We start from the raw sequence: 19,018 nt of genomic DNA on the forward strand, positions 1-19,018 counted from the left end.
CAACGACCCGACCGACCCGTGACAGTTTTAGAGCCCGCGGTGCTCTCCGTGATCGGGCATTTGCCCATCAGACAACAGCTCCTTGACGTCAGGGTTGTCGCATAGGAGATAAAGTCGGAGGAGGTGAACGAACCTTTTGAACGTGCCAGTAAGCAAGATGGCGAGAAGGGCAAGAGCGATTGGGAGCTATCGATAGCGCAGCGCTCGACGTGGCGCCATGTGCGCGTGCGCAGTGAACGCGCGCTCGGAGCGATCGATTAGGCAGAATTCGCGCCTCCATTTTTCTGGGACAGAGCGGGAGGCCTAGGCAGCCGGACCAGCTGGTAGGAGGGTCCGGGGGTACGGGGAGAGTGGCTGGTGCGGTCGGCTGGGGCCATTAGAAGACCACAGGAAGGACTGGGGCGAAGCGGGAAGAGTGGAGAGTTAGCAGGGTGGCATACGTCCAGAGTTCGTGTTTCCCGAGTTGCTGGGCTTGGCCTGCACACCCACTTCTTTTCCTTTAAGGGCCTCCGTCCTACTCCCGCCCAATCCTTAGTTCACTTCTGCGTCGGGATGGTTGCGGCCCTTCTAGTGACGGGGAGTCCGTGTTCTGGCCCTGGTCCCCCTTCCAACTACGAGTGGTCCTGGATCGGGTTCTTGTCCTCGTGCTTTGGTGCCCTGGCCTGCAAACTTGGGGATGATAATTAGACTTCTGGTAGCCTGGCGAGTGAACGTTCTATGGGAGTTGAAGTGGGGGCTGGACCACGTTTTGAAAAATCTGTTTGTACACCCCAAGATGCGCCGGCAAGAGTGAAGAGACCTGATGGAATAGTGGCAAGGGGAGTGAAAAATAGTTCCCCTCCCTCCTTCTAGGTTCCTTGTCATGGAATTGTCACGAGTTAAATTGACATAAGACAGATTAACTGTTAGATAAGTTACTGGAGGTTAAACAAAATGGTGCATGTAAAACATTGATCACAGTGCCCGGCATACCGAAATTATTCAAGTCACGTTAGCCGGTATTTACAGTAGAATGTCTCGACTTTCTTCTCTGCCAGACTACCCACCAGCGATTTTTATTCTTTATTGCTATCCAGAATCTTTCATTTCTTACGTCTGTTAAACATTGTCTGTAGGGAAAAAGAAAGAACTTAATTATGTATGAGAGTCCCACAAAATCTGAAACTCTTCAAAAGTGTCAGAGGACTGAAGCTTATACAGCGTCCTGGGCTACTGAAAGGAATAGTGGCTTGGGGGTTTCTAGGGCAGTGTGGACACTAGTTTTGGGAGGGTGAAGGGAGGAAATGTATGGTGAATAAAGGTGGTTTTGTTATGCAGATAAAAATTCTCTCAGGTAATAAAAGCTGTCTCAGAGCAGCCCTCAGAAGAACAGGTGGTCATTTATATGGGTGGTATCAACCTCCAGTCCCGCCTCCTGCGATTTGAGTTAATCTTTCCTGGTTAATAAGGATTCAGTTTGTGACCGTTAAAGTTTTTTTGGAGGGTTCATCTTCAAGCAGGTAAGAGGAGCTCAGAGAAAGCCTCTGCCTGCATTCTGTTCCCCAAATGCCCTCAGTTCAAAGTTATGAACATACCAAAGTATCATATTTTGGGGTGGGATCTCCCAAATTCCATCAGTGGTTAAATTCTGGGCTCTGGAGTGGGCAGTTCTGGCAGCCACTTTAAACTAGATGAGTTACTCAGCCACAGTTTTCCTTGAGTAGGTGTCTTAACCTCTTCAAGCCTGCTTCATCTGTATTGTGTCCCAGTGTTTTCTACACAAGTGTACATTTACATACATTTGCTTGTACATATACTTGAATACATTGAATGATTTTATTCAATGAGCTAATGCTTATAAGGTGCTTAGCATGGTATCTGGCATGTAGGAAGTGCTTAATACGTGTTAGCTATTATAATTACCACCTGTCAGTATCACACAGTGTGTAAGAACTCGGGCTCTGAGGTCACTTTTATTCTTTATTGCTGTCTCTAGACACCTACAGCCTTTGAATATCTGTCTAAACATATACATATAGACATTGATTTTTGATAATTAAATTATCCAATCATGTCCACCAATTGGAGTTCTTTTTTGCATAAACCAGATACTATCATCTATAGTTTTGTTTCACTTTCTAAGACTGAAGGAGAACTTAGACACTTGTAAATCAGTGAGTACACAGTCCTTCCAGATTTTTACATCTTTTCCCATTTTTGTTACTGTTTTGGCCTTATTTGCAATATTTTATTCAGTAGTTCACCTTTGAATCTTTCCAGTGCATTCAACTTAGTTTAGTTTTCATAGTACAATAGCTTTTTTTGCCCTCCTGCTTTGATTTACTGTCTAAATTATGTAATTACAATAAGAAGCTCAGTTGCCTTAAAACAGGTTTTAAGAATGAACCTAACAGACATTAGTAAACATACAACTACTGGAAACAGTAGTCTGGACATTGACAGAATAGCAGCTGTCTTGCATATTGGAAACACCAGTCACTGTTTAATAGAAGAAATAGAAGGTTCTGGGATAGCAATAAAGAATAAAATTACAGGTGGGTAGTTGGCAGACAAGAAAAGTTGATGAGGGATTCTCCTGTCAATATTTCCTAGCATGACTTGAATAATTTTTGTATGCCAGGCACTGTGCTCAATGCTTTATGTGCACCATCTTGTTTAACAGCTAAAGAGCCTGAGCTCAGAGAAATGAGGTCACTGACCAAAGATAATGTGACTTGCAGAGATGGGATTTAAACTGTGCAAGATGAAGTGTGACCAAAGAGTCCTGTGTTGCTTCTGTGATTTACTAGTGCTTCTGTCCTTCACCATCCGTTTTCCCTTCTTGCAGCTGGCAGGGAAATTGTCATCTTCTCCAAGATGTACAGAACCAAAGTGGGCTTGAAGGACCGCCAGCAGCTCTACAAGCTGATCATTAGCCAGCTGCTCTATGATGGCTACATCAGCATTGCTAATGGCCTCATCAATGAAATCAAGCCTCAGTCTGTTTGTGCACCCTCCGAGCAGCTCCTGCATCTCATCAAACTAGGTAGCTTGTGGGTGGTAATTCATGGGTCCTATTGAAAGGTTTTAGATTTTTTCACACAGCAGAATTTTTCAGGGTTACTTTTATCTAGTTTTAGTGCCTAGTATATACCAGTTATAGTGCTTGGATATCGAAGGGGTAAGTGAAGTCCAGATTATGGAGACCTTAAGCTGGTTCTAGCCTCAGGGTCTTTATATGCATTATCTGGATCACTCTGTCATTGTATCACTGACTTCCTTCGAATTTTAGCTCAAATGCCATCTGAGTCCTCCTCACCCCTTCTAAAATAATCCCACTTTCTTCCCCACACTTCCCCTGTTACTCTAACACAGTGATTCCATTTCCTTGGTAACAGAATCCCTCTGAAATTTCTTTTATGGTTTGGGTTGTTCTCCACACAATCTTCACCTCCCCAAAAAAGACTGCAAGCTTAGGAAGGATCTGATGTACCTTGTCTTGTTGAACAGTAAGTAAGTCCCAGTGCCTACCTGGCTGATAATAGAAAGCACTCAGTAAAATACTGAGTTACCAAAAACATTTATACCCTTGACTTGGCAATGCCAATTGTGAGAATGTATCCTGAAATAGAATGGATAAACTGAAATTCCCAAAATATGGGATTAGCTATAAATTTTTAAATATCCATAAAATTGAATAGTATAATGATATAGATGAGTATTTATTAGCCTGGACAGATTTTTATTCTGTATGATTAAAAGAACAAGTAAGTCACAACATGTTACACAGTGTGGGTCTATTTTTGTTTTGAAAAATTAAACAACTGTTTGCATAGGACAAGGTCCAGAAGAATTCATACCCAAGTTAACAGTAATTATCGATGGTTGGTAAAATTTGAGATTGTTTTTATTTTCTTGTTCATCTGTAGTTCTAATTTTTGCTGTACTAGTCAACATATTGTCTATGTGATGTTTGAGGTTATTTTTAAAATTAAAATGCAAATTCTTGATAAACTTTATTTAAATGTCAACATTCTTTCAGAAACATTTTGCTAAATCTAATGTTAACAACATAGCTGACTTAATGAGCTTCAAGCTGGTACTAACAGATTTCAGCCCTAAAAATATTAAAATTTGGAATGGGGAAAAAAATGGATAATTTAACTAGAGGACTGGGTTTTTTTATTTTTTATTTTTTTTTATTTTTTATTTTTTTTTTGCATTTTTGTAGTTGTAGTTAAAGTAATAAACCTTGGAGGCAGGAACCTGGGGAAATGACTTTGTTGAAGCCTAACCTTCCACCAACCCACGTCACCTCACAACGTTGTGAGCCTTGAATAGCATGGATGGTATAAGTAATTTTGTGAAGCATTAGGTGTCATGCAACTGTTAGAAATAGTACGTTGACACTGATGAACATCTTCCTAGTTGAGATCCAGAACTTTGTGTTGGCCTTTTATAAAAACTTTTTTTATACCCTTAATTTTGATTTCTTTCAGGAATGGAAAATGACGACACTGCAGTTCAGTATGCAATCGGTCGTTCAGATACAGTTGCCCCAGGCACAGGGATTGACCTGGAATTTGATGCAGATGTCCAGACTATGTCCCCAGAGGCTTCCGAGTATGAAACATGCTATGTCACATCCCATAAAGGACCATGCCGTGTAGCTACCTATAGTAGAGATGGGCAGTTAATAGCTACTGGGTCTGCTGATGCTTCCATAAAAATACTTGACACAGAGAGGATGTTGGCCAAAAGTGCCATGCCAATAGAGGTAAAAATTCCAATAACATACTTACTGTTTGCCTTTTGTTAATTTTTGGGAGAACAAGAGTACAGTTTAAATAAGCTTTAGTTTGCCTTAGTTGTGGATTGTGTACTTGAATTACAGACAGGTTCTATACCTTGAGTGTCTCTTCTTATTGGTCTAGGTCATGATGAATGAGACTGCACAACAGAATATGGAAAATCACCCAGTGATTCGAACTCTTTATGACCACGTGGATGAAGTTACATGTCTTGCGTTCCATCCAACAGAACAGATCCTGGCTTCTGGCTCAAGGGATTATACTCTTAAATTATTTGATTATTCCAAACCATCCGCAAAAAGAGCTTTCAAATACATTCAGGTTAGGAATCTTTGGAACGAAGCTTTCTGTTTTTTCTTAAGTACAGTGAGCTATTGTACGATTATTCTCTTTTTAAAAGTAGTGTCAGTGATCATCTTATAACGAGTGCAGCTAATGGGTGCAGAAATATAGATAGAATGAACAATATTTGATAGCACAACAAAGTGACTATAATCAACAATAAGTTAAGATATACTTTAAAATAACTAAAAGAGTGAAATTGGAATGTTCCTAACACAAAGAAATGTTAAATGCCTGAGGTTATGGATCTCTCAGTTACCCTGATTTGATTAATTCACATTGTATGCCTGTATCAAAACATCACATGTACCATGTAAAGATAGACAACTATTGTGTACCCATAATAATTAAAATTTATTAAAAATAATAAAATGTGCTGGATGACACATGGGTTGGATTTTGTTGGCACATAGTTTACATGCTGCCACCTGCCTGCTTCCTCTGGCCAGTCAAGACTGCTTCTGGTCACAGTTCATGCCACAAGGGTTTGGAATCCATATTGTTCTTTAAAGGTTGCAGATCTCTAATAAAAACAAAACACAACTTCACTAAGTATAACTTACAGAAATCAAAAAAGCTTTCAATTAAAACTATCAAGTGTTTACTGGAAAAGTGACATGTGGTCCCTATTTTGAATATGCATTGCAGAACTATTAATGTTTCAGTAGTGGCTTCCAACTTTCCGTAATTAAACCTAATTGTTTACTCAATGTTTGCAGCCCCTGAGCAAATTAAAGAAGCTATTCTTATGTACAAGTTGTCTTTATCTTCATTCAGTAACCGCATGAATGTGTCATAGGTTGATAACATTCCATTCTGAGTTCACTCACTGTTCACTTGTAAATATTGTAGCTCACTTCTCTAGTTTTTGAGAAGTATCTAACCAGTAAATATATCTAACCAATAAATATATAGTTTTGGAAATCTCTGTTCAAAAGTTATTTTCATATATTTCAGAATGTACTTTTATTCCTTCTGATTCCTGTGTAATAGCTGATGGTTGCTTGATGGGTTTTTGCATCAGCCAGGTATTTTCCACATTTCTTCTGGATTTAATTGTTCACCAGTTGGTCACTTATGTTAATGCCTCTGTCCTAACAGGAAGCTGAGATGTTGCGCTCCATCTCTTTTCATCCTTCGGGAGACTTCATACTTGTTGGAACCCAGCATCCTACTCTTCGTCTTTATGATATCAACACCTTTCAGTGTTTTGTCTCCTGCAATCCTCAAGATCAACACACGGATGCTATATGTTCCGTTAATTATAATCCCAGTGCCAATATGTATGTAACTGGTAGCAAGGATGGCTGCATCAAATTATGGGATGGTGTTTCAAATCGATGCATCACAACTTTTGAGAAGGCACATGACGGTGCTGAAGTTTGTTCTGCCATTTTTTCTAAAAATTCTAAATACATTCTCTCAAGTGGAAAAGACTCTGTAGCTAAACTTTGGGAAATATCTACAGGACGAACACTGGTCAGATACACGGGTATGTAAGAAATTGATATTACTTAACATTTCTATAGCATTTTACAGTTTCCAGAACTCTTTTAGATTCTCGAGATGGAGCAATACAATAAGTCTATGCGTTGAGCAAAGAAGGTGTTATCCCTCTTTTAAATAAAAGGAAACCAAGGCATAAAGGTTAAATAAGGTAACCAAGGCTGCAATGAATAGAAGGTGGAGCTGGAAATAGAACCATGGTTTTTTCACTTTGCTCTTCTCAATACATCATACCTTAGACAATGTCTGGATTTCATGCAAGTAAAATTTGAGAACCTCGTGGTTCTATTGTAGACCAGTGGCCTGCTCTCTTCCCACAGAAACCTGAGAGCAATCCAGAGAAAAGCCTCAGTCAGTAGATCTCAGTATTATATGCACTGGGGAAAGAAGGGCTGATAAAAACCTCTTTTTATAATGAGGTCTGTTTAAATTTATCCTGTCACTATTAGGGTTCAAGTGTGATTATTTGATAGTATTGTTAAAATACTGTGAATTATTCCTCTGTTCCTTATAGCAGCAAAGACTGTTGTTTGGTAGAAAACCTCCAGGAAACCCTCACTGGCTTCCTCTGTTGTGAGATGCGTTTGTGTCATATACTAAAGTCGCTATGACCATAACATAGAAAATTCACAAGAAACCACTACTGTAAGGGACTCTGCTCTGTTAATAAGTTAGCATCTTAAAGAAAATTGAAGGGTTGGTGACATTTGAACCACTAGGGTGCAGCATAACCTGCCTTAGGTTTGTCTCATTGTAACCAAAAGTTTGCTTCCCTGCCAGCTTTCTGGCTTCTGGTGTATACAGTACAGTCATTTTTATTATAATTCTTTGTGACTTCATTGAAATACTTTCATATGAAGTTATTTTGAAAAATATTTCTTGTTAAAAAGCTTATTGCAAAAAGAAGATGCAGAAGTCATAAGAGTAAGCATGTGAAAGTGTCCTCCCCCTTCAGAAGTAATAATCACTATCTTAAGGGGTGTGCTGTATCTGGACAGATACCACACTTTTGACAAGAGCTTATTTACTTGTTTTGTGAATGTTTTGGAATGTTTTTTAGTGGTATGAGGTTGACTGGCTTGTTTTAGTGGAGAATTGTAATTTGGTTTTTCAAAATTAGGATTATAGGCTGGGCGTGGTGGCTCACGTCTGTAATCCTAGCACTCTGGGAGGCCGAGGCGGGTGGATCGCTCAAGGTCAGGAGTTCGAGACCAGCCTGAGCAAGAGCGAGACCTTGTCTCTACTAAAAATAGAAAGAAATTATCTGGCCAACTAAAATATATATAGAAAAAATTAGCCGGGCATGGTGGCACATGCCTGTAGTCTCAGCTACCCAGGAGGCTGAGGCAGTAGGATTGCTTGAGCCCAGGAGTTTGAGGTTGCTGTGAGCTAGGCTGATGCCACGGCACTCACTCTAGCCTGGGCAACAAAGCAAGACTCTGTCTCCAAAAAAAAAAATAGGATTATACTGAATTTATGTGCAAATTATCTTTTTCCTTTTTTCTAATTTGCAGGTCAAGACCCTGTCATGTTAGTACATTAAGATTTCTATTTCCAGTTTTAATATTTAGTTAGAATTCAAAAAGTTCTTGAAATAATGAAAGAAATCATTAAAACATTAGAAATTTTGATGCTAAAAATTAATTTAAAATGCTATAAATAATTAAAATATTGGACTAAAGGAAACATAGTCATAGAATATATACATATGTTAGATATTGGGTTACTATCCTTAATCAATAGAGACCTTATAAAGATGAGTCCAAATTTCACAGAAAAAGAGCCAAAGGACATGGAGCCATTTTATAAAAGAAAAATGGTCAGTAAATATAAGAGAAGATGGCCAACCTCACTATAAACCTAAGAAATGAAAATGGGATTATCTTTTTTTGTTCATCAGATTTCAGAATTTTAAAAGATTGACATATCTAATATTGAGAAAGATTTGAAGAAATCAACATTTTATTGGTAGCAGGGTCAGTTGGTAAAATATTTCTGAAGAGTAGTTTCATGTCATATCAAAATTTTAAATACATATTTTTTGATCTACTCGTAGAAATTCAACCTAAAAAGATAATTGGACAAGCATACACATGCACACATAAAAGGATGTCTGTCCCAACATGATTTAGAGTAGTTGAGAATTAGAAACAACATAAATGTTTCCCAAGAAGTATTGTCTGTTATGCATCCATTGACAGCAGGCAACCGTGAAGAATAAGTACTCATGGTAACATTTGTTGAGCACTTGAACAGCACATCTTGTGCATTACCTCATTTTAATCTTCACAGCAACCTCTTAGGTTAGGTGCTGTAATTATCCCCATTGAACAGATGAGAAAATTTAAGTCCTAGGGGTGTTAAATAATTTGGCCAAGGTCACATCACTAATAGATCTGACCACAAAGTTTTATCCAATGAGCTATATTCTCTCTTTATAAATCTGCAGTATATACTCTTAAATGAAAGCAGCATATGATGTATGCTCTGACTTAAGGAATTGATAAGTGAATGTACAACACAGATATTTAGAAAGGATAGTCACCAAAATATTGACAGGGTTACCTCAGGATGGTACAATTATCAGGCAGTTTTTGCTTTCTTTTTTTATATGGTACTTTAAACACAAAATATGTATTTTATTCATAGTCATAAAAGGATAAGGCTTCCTTTTCGGAAGCAGATGTCTCTACACTTTGTCCCAGTAATTCTATTTCGAGGAATTTAATCCTAAGGAAAGAAAGCTTTCTGTACAAAGGATATTTATTGCAACATTGCTTATAATTGATATAAACTAAATATCTAGCAGTAAAAGAATTGTTAAGTAAGTAGTAATGCTTATAAACTTGTGAGATACATTGCATCTAGTAAAAACTATGGAAAAATGTACCCAACATAAAGTTGGTTAAAACTATATAGAAAAAATATATATAATGTGGCACCAGTTTTGCATGTATTTTTAAAATGTGTTTTTATGCCTAGATACAGAACATTAAGAGTATTGCCTTAGGTGGTGGCCTAGAGGTGATTTTCTTTTTTATGCTTTTTTAGAGTTTTCTGAAATTGTACAGGGTATATCACTTCAACAGTTTTTAAATGCTGTTTTTACATTGAATGCTAGAACATTCTGAGGATCTGAGATGTGAACTTAAAAAGCTGTCCCTCAGTCCACAGCCCCTTAACCTCTTGGTTTCTGTGGCAGGCGCGGGATTGAGTGGCCGGCAGGTGCACCGGACACAGGCTGTGTTTAACCACACCGAGGACTATGTGTTGCTGCCTGACGAAAGGACGATCAGTCTCTGCTGCTGGGACTCGAGGACGGCTGAGCGGAGAAACCTGCTCTCCCTGGGGCACAACAACATTGTGCGGTGCATAGTGCACTCGCCCACCAACCCCGGCTTTATGACGTGCAGTGATGACTTCAGGGCGAGGTTCTGGTACCGGAGGTCAACCACCGACTGAGCCGCCTTCGAGATCATTCTTTCCTTGAGGACTCTGCCCTCCTTCCCCTGTGTCCTGTCACCAGCTTTAATCATAAGTCAGTGTACCATCTTTGGCAGTTGTGCTGCCTCTGTCTACATCCTTCTTGGATTTGTACAAAAGAATCTTTTTTTACCTTGATGTAGAATCATGGTGGGAAAAGTTGGAAACGCAGATCTGTGCAGTTGTTTTACATTCACTGATTATTACAGTGTGATTTTCATCGATTTTGTAAATACAGGACTTGCCGTTTCTTTTGAATCTCTTGATTGTCTGAAGAAGGGTAGATTATTAAAGTGCTTTTGTCATGAGGAATTTTTATTTGGTTCTTTTGTCAACTTTTCATGCCTGTTCTATTACACCCTCCTTGTATATTTCCTTTCCAGATATATTAACAGATGAGTAGGCATGCAGCTCGGAGGATCTAGAATTTTGTGCCATATCGAAACCATTTTAGAGAATCTCTTCATTCTGTCCTAAAATGATGTCATTCTGATAATAAAGCTCAGATCTGCAACTTTAGTGTTATATATTTTTCATGTTAATAAAATTAATGGCCAATTTTTCCTGAAGATTTATAGGAGCTGAATCTTTCACAACTCCCACGTTACACTTTCAGTACCTGCAATGCTTATCTTTAGTAAATGTATTTCTGATAAGATTATTATGATTTGATGGGAGAAAATTGAAAATTTATCCAAGCTAATCAAATTAGGCCAGCCCACTATTGCTCTTAGGTGTTGCTTATCTTCACAGGTGATTAATATTGATTGACTTTGTTCTTACGTGATTTTAAATCTTTTTGCTTCACTTCAGCATGAACAGTAACTTCTCATAGTGGATGCACATGGTAAATGCATTCTCAGAAGATTTATGCGATTAACCATCTGATACAAGTTTTCTTTTTCTTGAAACTTCTTAGAAGATGGCAGTATTTCTCTGGATTCAGCTCTAGCTAGGTTAGAGTACCCTGAACTCCCCTTAAATAAACATAAACTTTATATTTATCCCCAATAAATACCTCATGATCTGGGCAGGAGTACCTAGAAATACAATCTGGGATCATTTGATAAAAATAGTAAATAGGTGAAAGTATAAGTAATTGGTTTATTATAGGAACTTCTTAAAGTTATTGCATAAAAATTCTGCTTTAGTCATCATTCTTGAGATCATTTAACTCCTCGGTCTGTAAAGCCATCGTAAGCATTCTCAACATGTTAAATCACAGGGCTTTAGTTCAGATTCCCAAAGAGCTATACTTTTTTGGTCCATAGTGACTATAAATTTATAGTTTTATTTTACGTCCTGATTCTCCAGTATTTGAAGTTGGCCATCTGTACATGCTACTTTTGTAAGATTAAAGGAAACCTACTGAATAGGAACAAGGATAACCAGTTCTACCCAAAAAATAACCAACCCAAACTCCCCACTTCTTTTTTTTTTTTTTTTTTTTTACTTTCCTTTTGCTTTCAGCCTATGAAACTATAAAGCAGAGAGTTAATATTTCTGTATTATTCTGCTTTGGCTCATACTCTTAACCACACTGCACTCCTAAGTTCCACTGGAGCTTTTCAATTATTCATAAAATAATAATGCCTACTTTTTATAGTAGTTTCAGCAGTGGATCTGTAGTTTCTGGACTTGTATTTACAAGATCAAGATACTTTTGAGTGTTTCCAAAATAGTTTTTTTTTTTCTCTTAAAAGTCACAATGTTTTGAGCTGGTATAAATGCCAGGAATATTATATGGATTTGGTATGCACACTTCATTCATTGTACCACGCAACACCCTGGCATTCAAATGATGCATAATATCTGGTCAGGATAAGAACTTATACCTTCTATGTTTTTTTTTTAAAGATGTGATTTCTGAAATAAATTTTGTATATGACGATAATTTAAAGTGAGGTTTTTTGGGTTTTTTTTTTTTTTTTAGAGCTTGCTTTGAACATTTCCCATATTTGAACATCAGTTAAGTAGCAATTATGACTTTGGAACTTTTCACAGTGTTTCTTTAGTCTTTGTTTTAAGAAGTCAGTTTTTGTAGGTGAATCACCTTTAGCTCTGTATCTTTGTTCTACTCGCTGTGAATTTAAAGAACTTGAGTTTAATTCAGTTTCTGTGGATTATTCAGAGAAAGCTATTTTTTGCCTTAAACTTTGGTTTTCCTTAGGAAGGGCAATGTAGGGGAGTCCAGTCTCACCTCTGTCACTGACTTGGTAAGTAGTAAGGCATTTTTCTTCTGGGCTACAGATTCCTTTTCTATAGTTAAAGGGCTTAATCAGGCCAGGCACAGTGATTCACGCCTGTAATCCCAGCACTTTGAGAGGCCAGTGTGGGAGGATCACTTGAGGCCAGGGGTTTGAGACCAGCCTAGGGAACATAGTGAGACCCCCATCTCTACAAAAAAAATTTGAAAATTAGCAGGTATGGTGGCACGTGCCTGTAGTCCTAGCTACTTGGGAGGCTGAAGCAACAGCCTTGGTTGAGCCCAGGAATTCGAGGTTGCAGTGAGCTGTGATCGTGCCACTGCACTTCCACTCCATCCTGGGTGACAGAGCGAGACCTGTTTCTTTAAAAAAAGTAAATAAGATTACGAGCTTAAAATAATCTCCAACATACACTTCAACCAGTGAAGCTTTTTTTTTTTAATGAATCATGATATAAACAGATTTAGAGGATGTAGAAGGGGGGCATTTGCTTCTAGTGTCGAGACCTGTTTCAGAAAATATGGCAAACCAGATACTCTTGAGAGCCCTTTCTGTACAAAGCTGGATGGCATTTTTCTTAAGTCTCTAAATAGATACCTGGGCTAGTAAGAAAGGGAATTCCTGAGAGGCAAAAACAAGAAAGCACAAATCCAGAGGATTAAAAATGCTGGAGCTAACAGTTGCACCAAGGAAAATTGTCATTTCCTCATAGCCTTGATTTCTGAGAAGTCAAAGCTCCGAGTCTTCATGGGGTGGGAACTTTGATCAGGGCCCCGAAATCCCAGAGCCCAAAAGGTATCTCCCTCTGCAAAAAGATAAAATTGACAGAAACCTGCCTCGGAGAAAGAGATGGGGAAACCTGCATACTTGGCCCTGGCCCGGGGGCTTGCAGATGTTGGCATAGGGTAGGACCTTCTCTGAGAATGCAATCCACAAGCCGTTCCTCAAAGCAGGTTTGGAGCAATTTACATTACCCATCCTGCTTGGAGAAAATCAAGTGGAGAACAAAAGGCAATCTCCTACTGACAGTGGCCACGAGTGCCAGCGCAAATTCTCTGAGAGAACACATCTTAACCTCAGTCTTCAAATACGCCCAGAAAAAGCTCTGAGAATTGTGAATTCACAAATACGCCAGGAAGCAAGGCACCATGATGAGAATCGGCAAAAACAAAAAAACACAGAATCAGACTTGCAACGGCAGTGGAATTATCAGATGCAGAATGTGTAAGTATATAGGACACATTTAAAGAACTAAAACAGGGTAACTAAAATGGGACCAAGGATTAAGAGACTTTCACAAGTGCCTGAGTAGATAGAAACAAAAGAATAAAACCTGTGAAAACTTCTACTTCAGCATTTCTATAGCTTTCGTCCTTAGTGCTTTGGCCTTTCCTGAAGCTTTTGCTGTGTGTGCCTTCCTGCTCCTTCAGTGGATGTTTCACTCCTTTGTGAAGCCTCTTCCCTGGCATTATTTTCTGCCTGGGGTTTTCTTGTTCTGCCAACATTCAGCCTTTTCCTACAGCTTTCTGTCCCCTCTCTGTACCCACACCCTTTCCTTTGCATTCTTTTTTTTCAATTCTTGCTCTGATATCTTTTCCCTCTCTATTTAGGGATCAAAATTCAGGTTAAAAAGTACAGTGACTGTGGGACTCCAGCCCTCCCTGCATTATCCATACACTAGGGTATTTAGTGAATTTGTTGGCAATTTATGAAATTCTACTTTGACCCAAAGGCTATTTTTTGAGATTAAAATCTGCCAGATAACCTCAGGTGATTTAAAGCAGTGCAAACTCAAATTTCCTGCCACGCCTTTAACATTTTGGACATGCTAAGCCTGGTGTTGAGCTGTCCATAATTCAGGTATTAGCTGCCCAGTGTTTGAAGGCTACCAGTCAGGGAGCTTGATAAGCGGAAGCCCACATGGAAACAGTATGAAAGCAAACAAAAAACAAAGGCAATTTGCCTTCCTACATTTATTAGGTGCTATAGAAATTAATTGATCACAGTAGTTTCGGAAAAGAAAATTTAGGCCAAAATGCTGTTCTCAGCACATCTGCCGAAAGCATTAAGATTACCTAACTGGAGTCTCCCAAACTTGGTTCTCTGAACTCTTAACTAGTTCAACCTTCAGACAACCGGATATTACGAAAGCACCAAAGTTCCTAGAATAAAATGCTCTTGCAGTGTTTGTGCATATGAGAGACTCATTTGCCTCAAGATACGAATGGGTTGCAGCAAAATGTCTCACTTTTCATTCATAAAATTCGTAGAGGGCTCAAATACCAGACTGAGAAATCAAGCCCCTTATTCACAAAATGCTATACTATCACTGTAGGAGCTCATCTACCTAATTTCAGAGCCAAAGCCTATTACTTTTGTGTCTCATTTTTGTTGTCTGATCTAGGTTGTTGTCTCTCAGAAAAAAAAAAGTCACACAAATCACAGCATTCTAATCTGTATCATGAACTTCAGGGCCAGCCCTTTAGTACGGGAAGAATCAGCACCAGGAGTTTGCCAAGGTGATGGGAACTGTCCAAACGTGAGTTGATGTGAAGTCTTTCTTTTCCTAGAGACTTGTGTTCAAATTCTGCCTCTTTTAGTTCACTGTGTAACCTTGAGCAAGTTTGTCCATCTTTCCTTTCTTTTTACTTTTTATTATAGATAATTTCAAATGTGTACAAAGGTCAAGAATACAATAGAAACCGGTTGCCGGGGGCTGGGGAAAGGGGGATGAGGAGCGTCTGCTTACGGGGATGGGGTTTCACTTTGGGGCAATGAAAAGGGTTTGAAGTTAGATAGTGGTGTGCAACTCTGAAAATACTCAAAACCACAGAATGGTAACACTTTTTAAAAGGGTAAATTTTATGGTACCTGAATTATATCTTTATAAAGCTGTTTTTTAAAAAACTCTTTTAAAATTTCTGCATGCAGTGAACGCCAATGTATCACGCAGATTCCCCAACTTTCAACACATGGCCAGTCTTGTCTTACCTATACCTCCATCCACTGTCCCTTTCTTGAATTATTTTGAAGCAAATCTCATGTATTTTATCTATAAACATTTCTGTACATATCTCTGAAAGCTAGGGACTTTTAAAAACAGTCAACATCATCACACCTACAAACATTAACTTCAATTACTTAATATCATCACGTCTAGTCAAGAGTTCAAATTTCCTCATGAACAATTTGTATCTTCTGAATTAGGATCCAAATAGGCTTAGACATTGTGATTTGATGTGTTTTACACGTCTCTTCACCTTTGTTGTTTTTTGTTGCTTTTGTTGTTTGTGTGGTTTTTTGTTTTGTTTGTTTTGTGACAGGGTCTCGCTCTGTTGCCCAGGCTAGAATACAGTAGCATCAACATAGCTCACTGCAACTTCAAACTCCTGGGCTCAAGCAATTGTCCTGCCTCAGCCTCCCAAGTAGCTGGGACTACAGACACGAACCACCATGCCCCGCTAATTTTTCTATATTTTGTAGAGATGAGGTCTCGCTATGTTGCTCTTAGTGGTCTCCAACTCCTGGCCTCAAGTGATCCTCCCACTTCAGCCTCCCAAAGTGCTATGAATACTGGAGCCACCACACCCTGCCCCTCTTCATCTTTACATTCTACCTCTTTCTTCCCCTTTGAAGTTGTTAAAGAAACCAGGTTGATTTTTTGACCAAATTAATGCCCACTTCTTTCTCTCTCTCTCTTTCTCTCCCTCTCCCTCTCCCCTCCCTCACTCCCTCCTCAGTTCCTCATCAGTAAAATGGAAATCATATTAGCAGCTACCTTTTAAGGCTGCTGTTTGGGTTAAAGAGTTACTATCAGCAACGTGGTTAGAACAGTGCCTGGTACATGGGAAGCACTTGGCGAATAGGAGCTGGTTGCAGGATCCGGAAACCCTGCCCTTGAGGTGAATGGTGAGCGTGGAGATGGTTCTTCAGGCCCAACTAAATCCTAGTCCTTCAGCACATCTCTGGGTTCTCTCCTCCTCCCTGCCAGGCTGTCCCTGTGGGGGTGTCACTCTGGCAGACACTCTCCACAAGGTGGCAGAGCCGCCCACCAAGGGAGCCCAGCCTGCCCAGGCTGACCTTCTCCTCCTCACCTCCTCAGAAGGCAGAAGAACCTTTCTCCCCGCATCCCAAAGACACTGGGCCCAGCTTGGAATCACTCGCTTCCCCTTGGTGCGTAAGCCAATCACTGGGTCTGAGACACGGGTGAGCAGACCAGCCTCCACCATCCTCTCCACCCTGGTTTAACAGCTTCGCCAGATGCTGAAAGGACTCTTTCCACAAAAAAGGGAAGGGAATCCTGATGGGGAAAGAACAGAAGATTTCTGTAACTAGTAAGCATTGTTATAATCTAGTAAACATCAACGATTGGTATTTTGCACAGGCTGGTTGGTAACCAACGTAGAACCAAAATTCATTCATTTATGCAAAAAATTTTTGGACTACTATGTGCCCAGCACTGCTGTGAATGCTGGGGAAATAGAGACCCATACACAGAAAGTCCCTGCTCAGAGAGCCTTACATTAAGAGTTATTTTTTACACAATAGTTTCTGGGCCCATTAAAAAAAAAAAAAAGGTATGTTCCACGGGGCTTTTCTATGGTATTGAAAAACAGGAAGAGCCCTTCTGCCAGCCCTGTTATTCTAACAAATCTGTTATTCCCTTCTAACCTTGCCCTGCCCGTCTGATCTGGGCTCTTATTTTCTGCTGTCTTCCTTTTATTTCCCAAATAAGTGATGAGTTTTTGTTTTGCACTTTTTTTATTTTAAATTCCATGATTTCTAGGTTTATTAGCTAGATTTCTAGATTTTGTTTTGACCTCCCAAGTGTAAAGGATATTGATTCTTGTTTTAGAAAATAATGAATTGCAGGAAAGGAATATTTAAACTATGTCCTATCTAAAAATATTTTCTGATGGGTATATAAAACTGGAAGGATGGAATTTAGGTCTAATAGATTCCCATCCTAGCAACATGAGCCTCAAGTCTTGGCTTCATGACGTAGTTGCATCTTCGTCATCTGAGATACCACATCACCCATGCCCTCCAACACAGAGGAAGTATTAACAGTAGAGTTAGGAGACAGCAGAGTGAAGAGACCCGCCGAGGAAAAACTTAGCAACACGGAAATCATCTGCTATTTTGTAGTGGCCTTACAAATATCACTAGCTACATGCATTACAATATGCTGTTTGAATGATTTGTCATGTCTGGAAAGACTACAGGATAAACAGTCTGAGCAAGAGCATGACCCCATCTCTACCAAAAATAGAAAAATTAGCCTGGTATAGTGGTGCACAGCTGTAGTCCCAGCTACTCGGGAGGCTGAGGCGGGAGGATCGCTTGAGCCCAGGAGTTTGAGGTTGTTGTGAGCTACGATGATGCCACAGCACTACAGCCTGGGTGACAGGGCAAGATCCTAACTCAAAAAAATAAAAATAAAAAAAGATTATAGGATATCACTCATAACCTCAGCCTTGGTGACTCCTTGCTCTTCCTATGAATCTGCTTAACGGAACTTGCTAATTCCCATCCCTTTTTTTTCTTACATGTTTTTGATGTCACAGCCAGGAACAAGCTCTGCCTGTGTGCTGCCCTGTCCCTGCGTCTTCCATATCTTGCCTTCTTCATGAAGCCTTCCCAAGTACTTCCCCTTCTCCCATCTCTGTCCTCCTCTCCATGGATGCCCACTGTGAACTTGTTGCCGAGTCAGTTTGTATTCATTCTGTGAAGTCATGGTTCCCTCCCTGTCATCTGCTGTCCTCTGCAGCACATCAACGACTTGGCCCTCAAAATTAATTTCCAGCAATGATATCATTTTAAAATAGTGATAATCTCAGCCAGAAATCAGCCAGCTATTTCAATCCATAAATATGTACTAGTGCTCAAACTTACAGGGACTACATGTGGGACAAGAGAAGACAAGACAGTAAGTGTTGTAATGGCAAGAAGAGGGACACGAGAGGAGACAGAGCTGGCTGGGGACAGAACTTGAGCCAGGGTTGGGAGAATGGGTACTATTTTGTCTAAATGAAATTAAAATGCAAACTTTACAGAGTCTGCTACACTGTAATTTCTCTCCAGATGTTGGGTCTGAATTTAGGAAAGGTAAAAAGAGTTCACAGGTGATGATGAACTGCATGAGCTAGTGGTGGTTTGGGATACGCGACAAACGACTGGTTTGTCTGATTTCAGAGAGACAGTAGTAATAGGAGTGTGGTGCTCAGCGTGGCCCTGGGTGCGGAGCCAGCACTCAGATGTTAATCACAGCTATCGTGAACACAGACCAGGAGGTGTGTGTGGGGTTCAGAGCAGCAAAGTGTGTAAATGAGACGGACAGAGGGAGTGGGGACTGTGTCCTTCAAGGCATTTGGCTTGACTTGTTTTATCCTGGCTGTCATAAGGCCAGTTTTAGGGAGCAGGAAGGAAGAAATGCTGACCGCTATCGGGAATTTGGCCCAGTGGCCTCTCCTCAGGGAGGTGCACCCGGTCTGTTCAGTGGGAGTCTCCCGCAGTGTTCAAGGGAGGAGAATGCCGTGTGTTCGTACACCGAACTCTTCAAAGTAGGAACTTCACCCTAAAGCAGAAGGGTGTTTTTTTTCCTTCTTCTTTTGTGGTTTCACACAGCAAATGAGTGACAATCTCTCCTTGCAGACAAAGTGAGACGTCAGGCACTGACGGGTGAGTGAG

General features: G+C 39.8%; 2 protein-coding genes and 1 long non-coding RNA gene across 7 annotated transcripts in view; 2 read left to right on the top strand and 1 right to left on the bottom strand.

Moving 5' to 3' along the window:
- On the top strand, nt 1-10,433 carry CSTF1 (cleavage stimulation factor subunit 1). Its single transcript, XM_045528871.1, has 6 exons — nt 1-323; nt 2,828-3,025; nt 4,479-4,756; nt 4,914-5,111; nt 6,234-6,624; nt 9,841-10,433. Exons 2-6 carry the CDS (start codon nt 2,857-2,859, stop codon nt 10,098-10,100), a joined length of 1,296 nt encoding a protein of 431 aa, XP_045384827.1. The 5' UTR covers nt 1-323; nt 2,828-2,856; the 3' UTR covers nt 10,101-10,433.
- LOC123622476 overlaps nt 5,469-19,018 on the bottom strand; it is a 55,324-nt gene continuing 41,774 nt past the window's right edge. For 4 of the 5 annotated variants that reach the window (XR_006729501.1, XR_006729505.1, XR_006729503.1 and 1 more), the window contains exons 4-5: nt 16,423-16,628; nt 5,469-5,655 (exon numbers count right to left, since the gene is read on the bottom strand). This is a non-coding gene — a long non-coding RNA (uncharacterized LOC123622476). Of the gene's footprint in view, nt 5,656-6,872; nt 6,963-16,422; nt 16,629-19,018 lie in introns of all 5 variants that reach the window. The other variant, XR_006729504.1, reaches the window with a different exon arrangement.
- CASS4 (Cas scaffold protein family member 4) overlaps nt 18,995-19,018 on the top strand; it is a 32,594-nt gene continuing 32,570 nt past the window's right edge. The window contains exon 1 of the mRNA XM_045528869.1: nt 18,995-19,009. The gene's annotated coding sequence lies outside the window, so the exon portion shown is untranslated. The remainder of the gene's footprint in view (nt 19,010-19,018) is intronic.

Source organism: Lemur catta, chromosome 17, assembly GCF_020740605.2.
Source record: "Lemur catta isolate mLemCat1 chromosome 17, mLemCat1.pri, whole genome shotgun sequence".
Classification (NCBI taxonomy): Eukaryota; Metazoa; Chordata; class Mammalia; order Primates; family Lemuridae; genus Lemur; species Lemur catta.

Bases quoted from the DNA above. Each gene is read 5' to 3' on its own strand.
- CSTF1 (XM_045528871.1), top strand. From the start codon at position 2,857: ATGTACAGAACCAAAGTGGGCTTGAAGGACCGCCAGCAGCTCTACAAG. The intron at 3,026-4,478 runs GTAGCTTGTGGG...GATTTCTTTCAG, and splicing joins CCTGCATCTCATCAAACTAG to GAATGGAAAATGACGACACT. The intron at 4,757-4,913 runs GTAAAAATTCCA...TTATTGGTCTAG, and splicing joins AAAGTGCCATGCCAATAGAG to GTCATGATGAATGAGACTGC.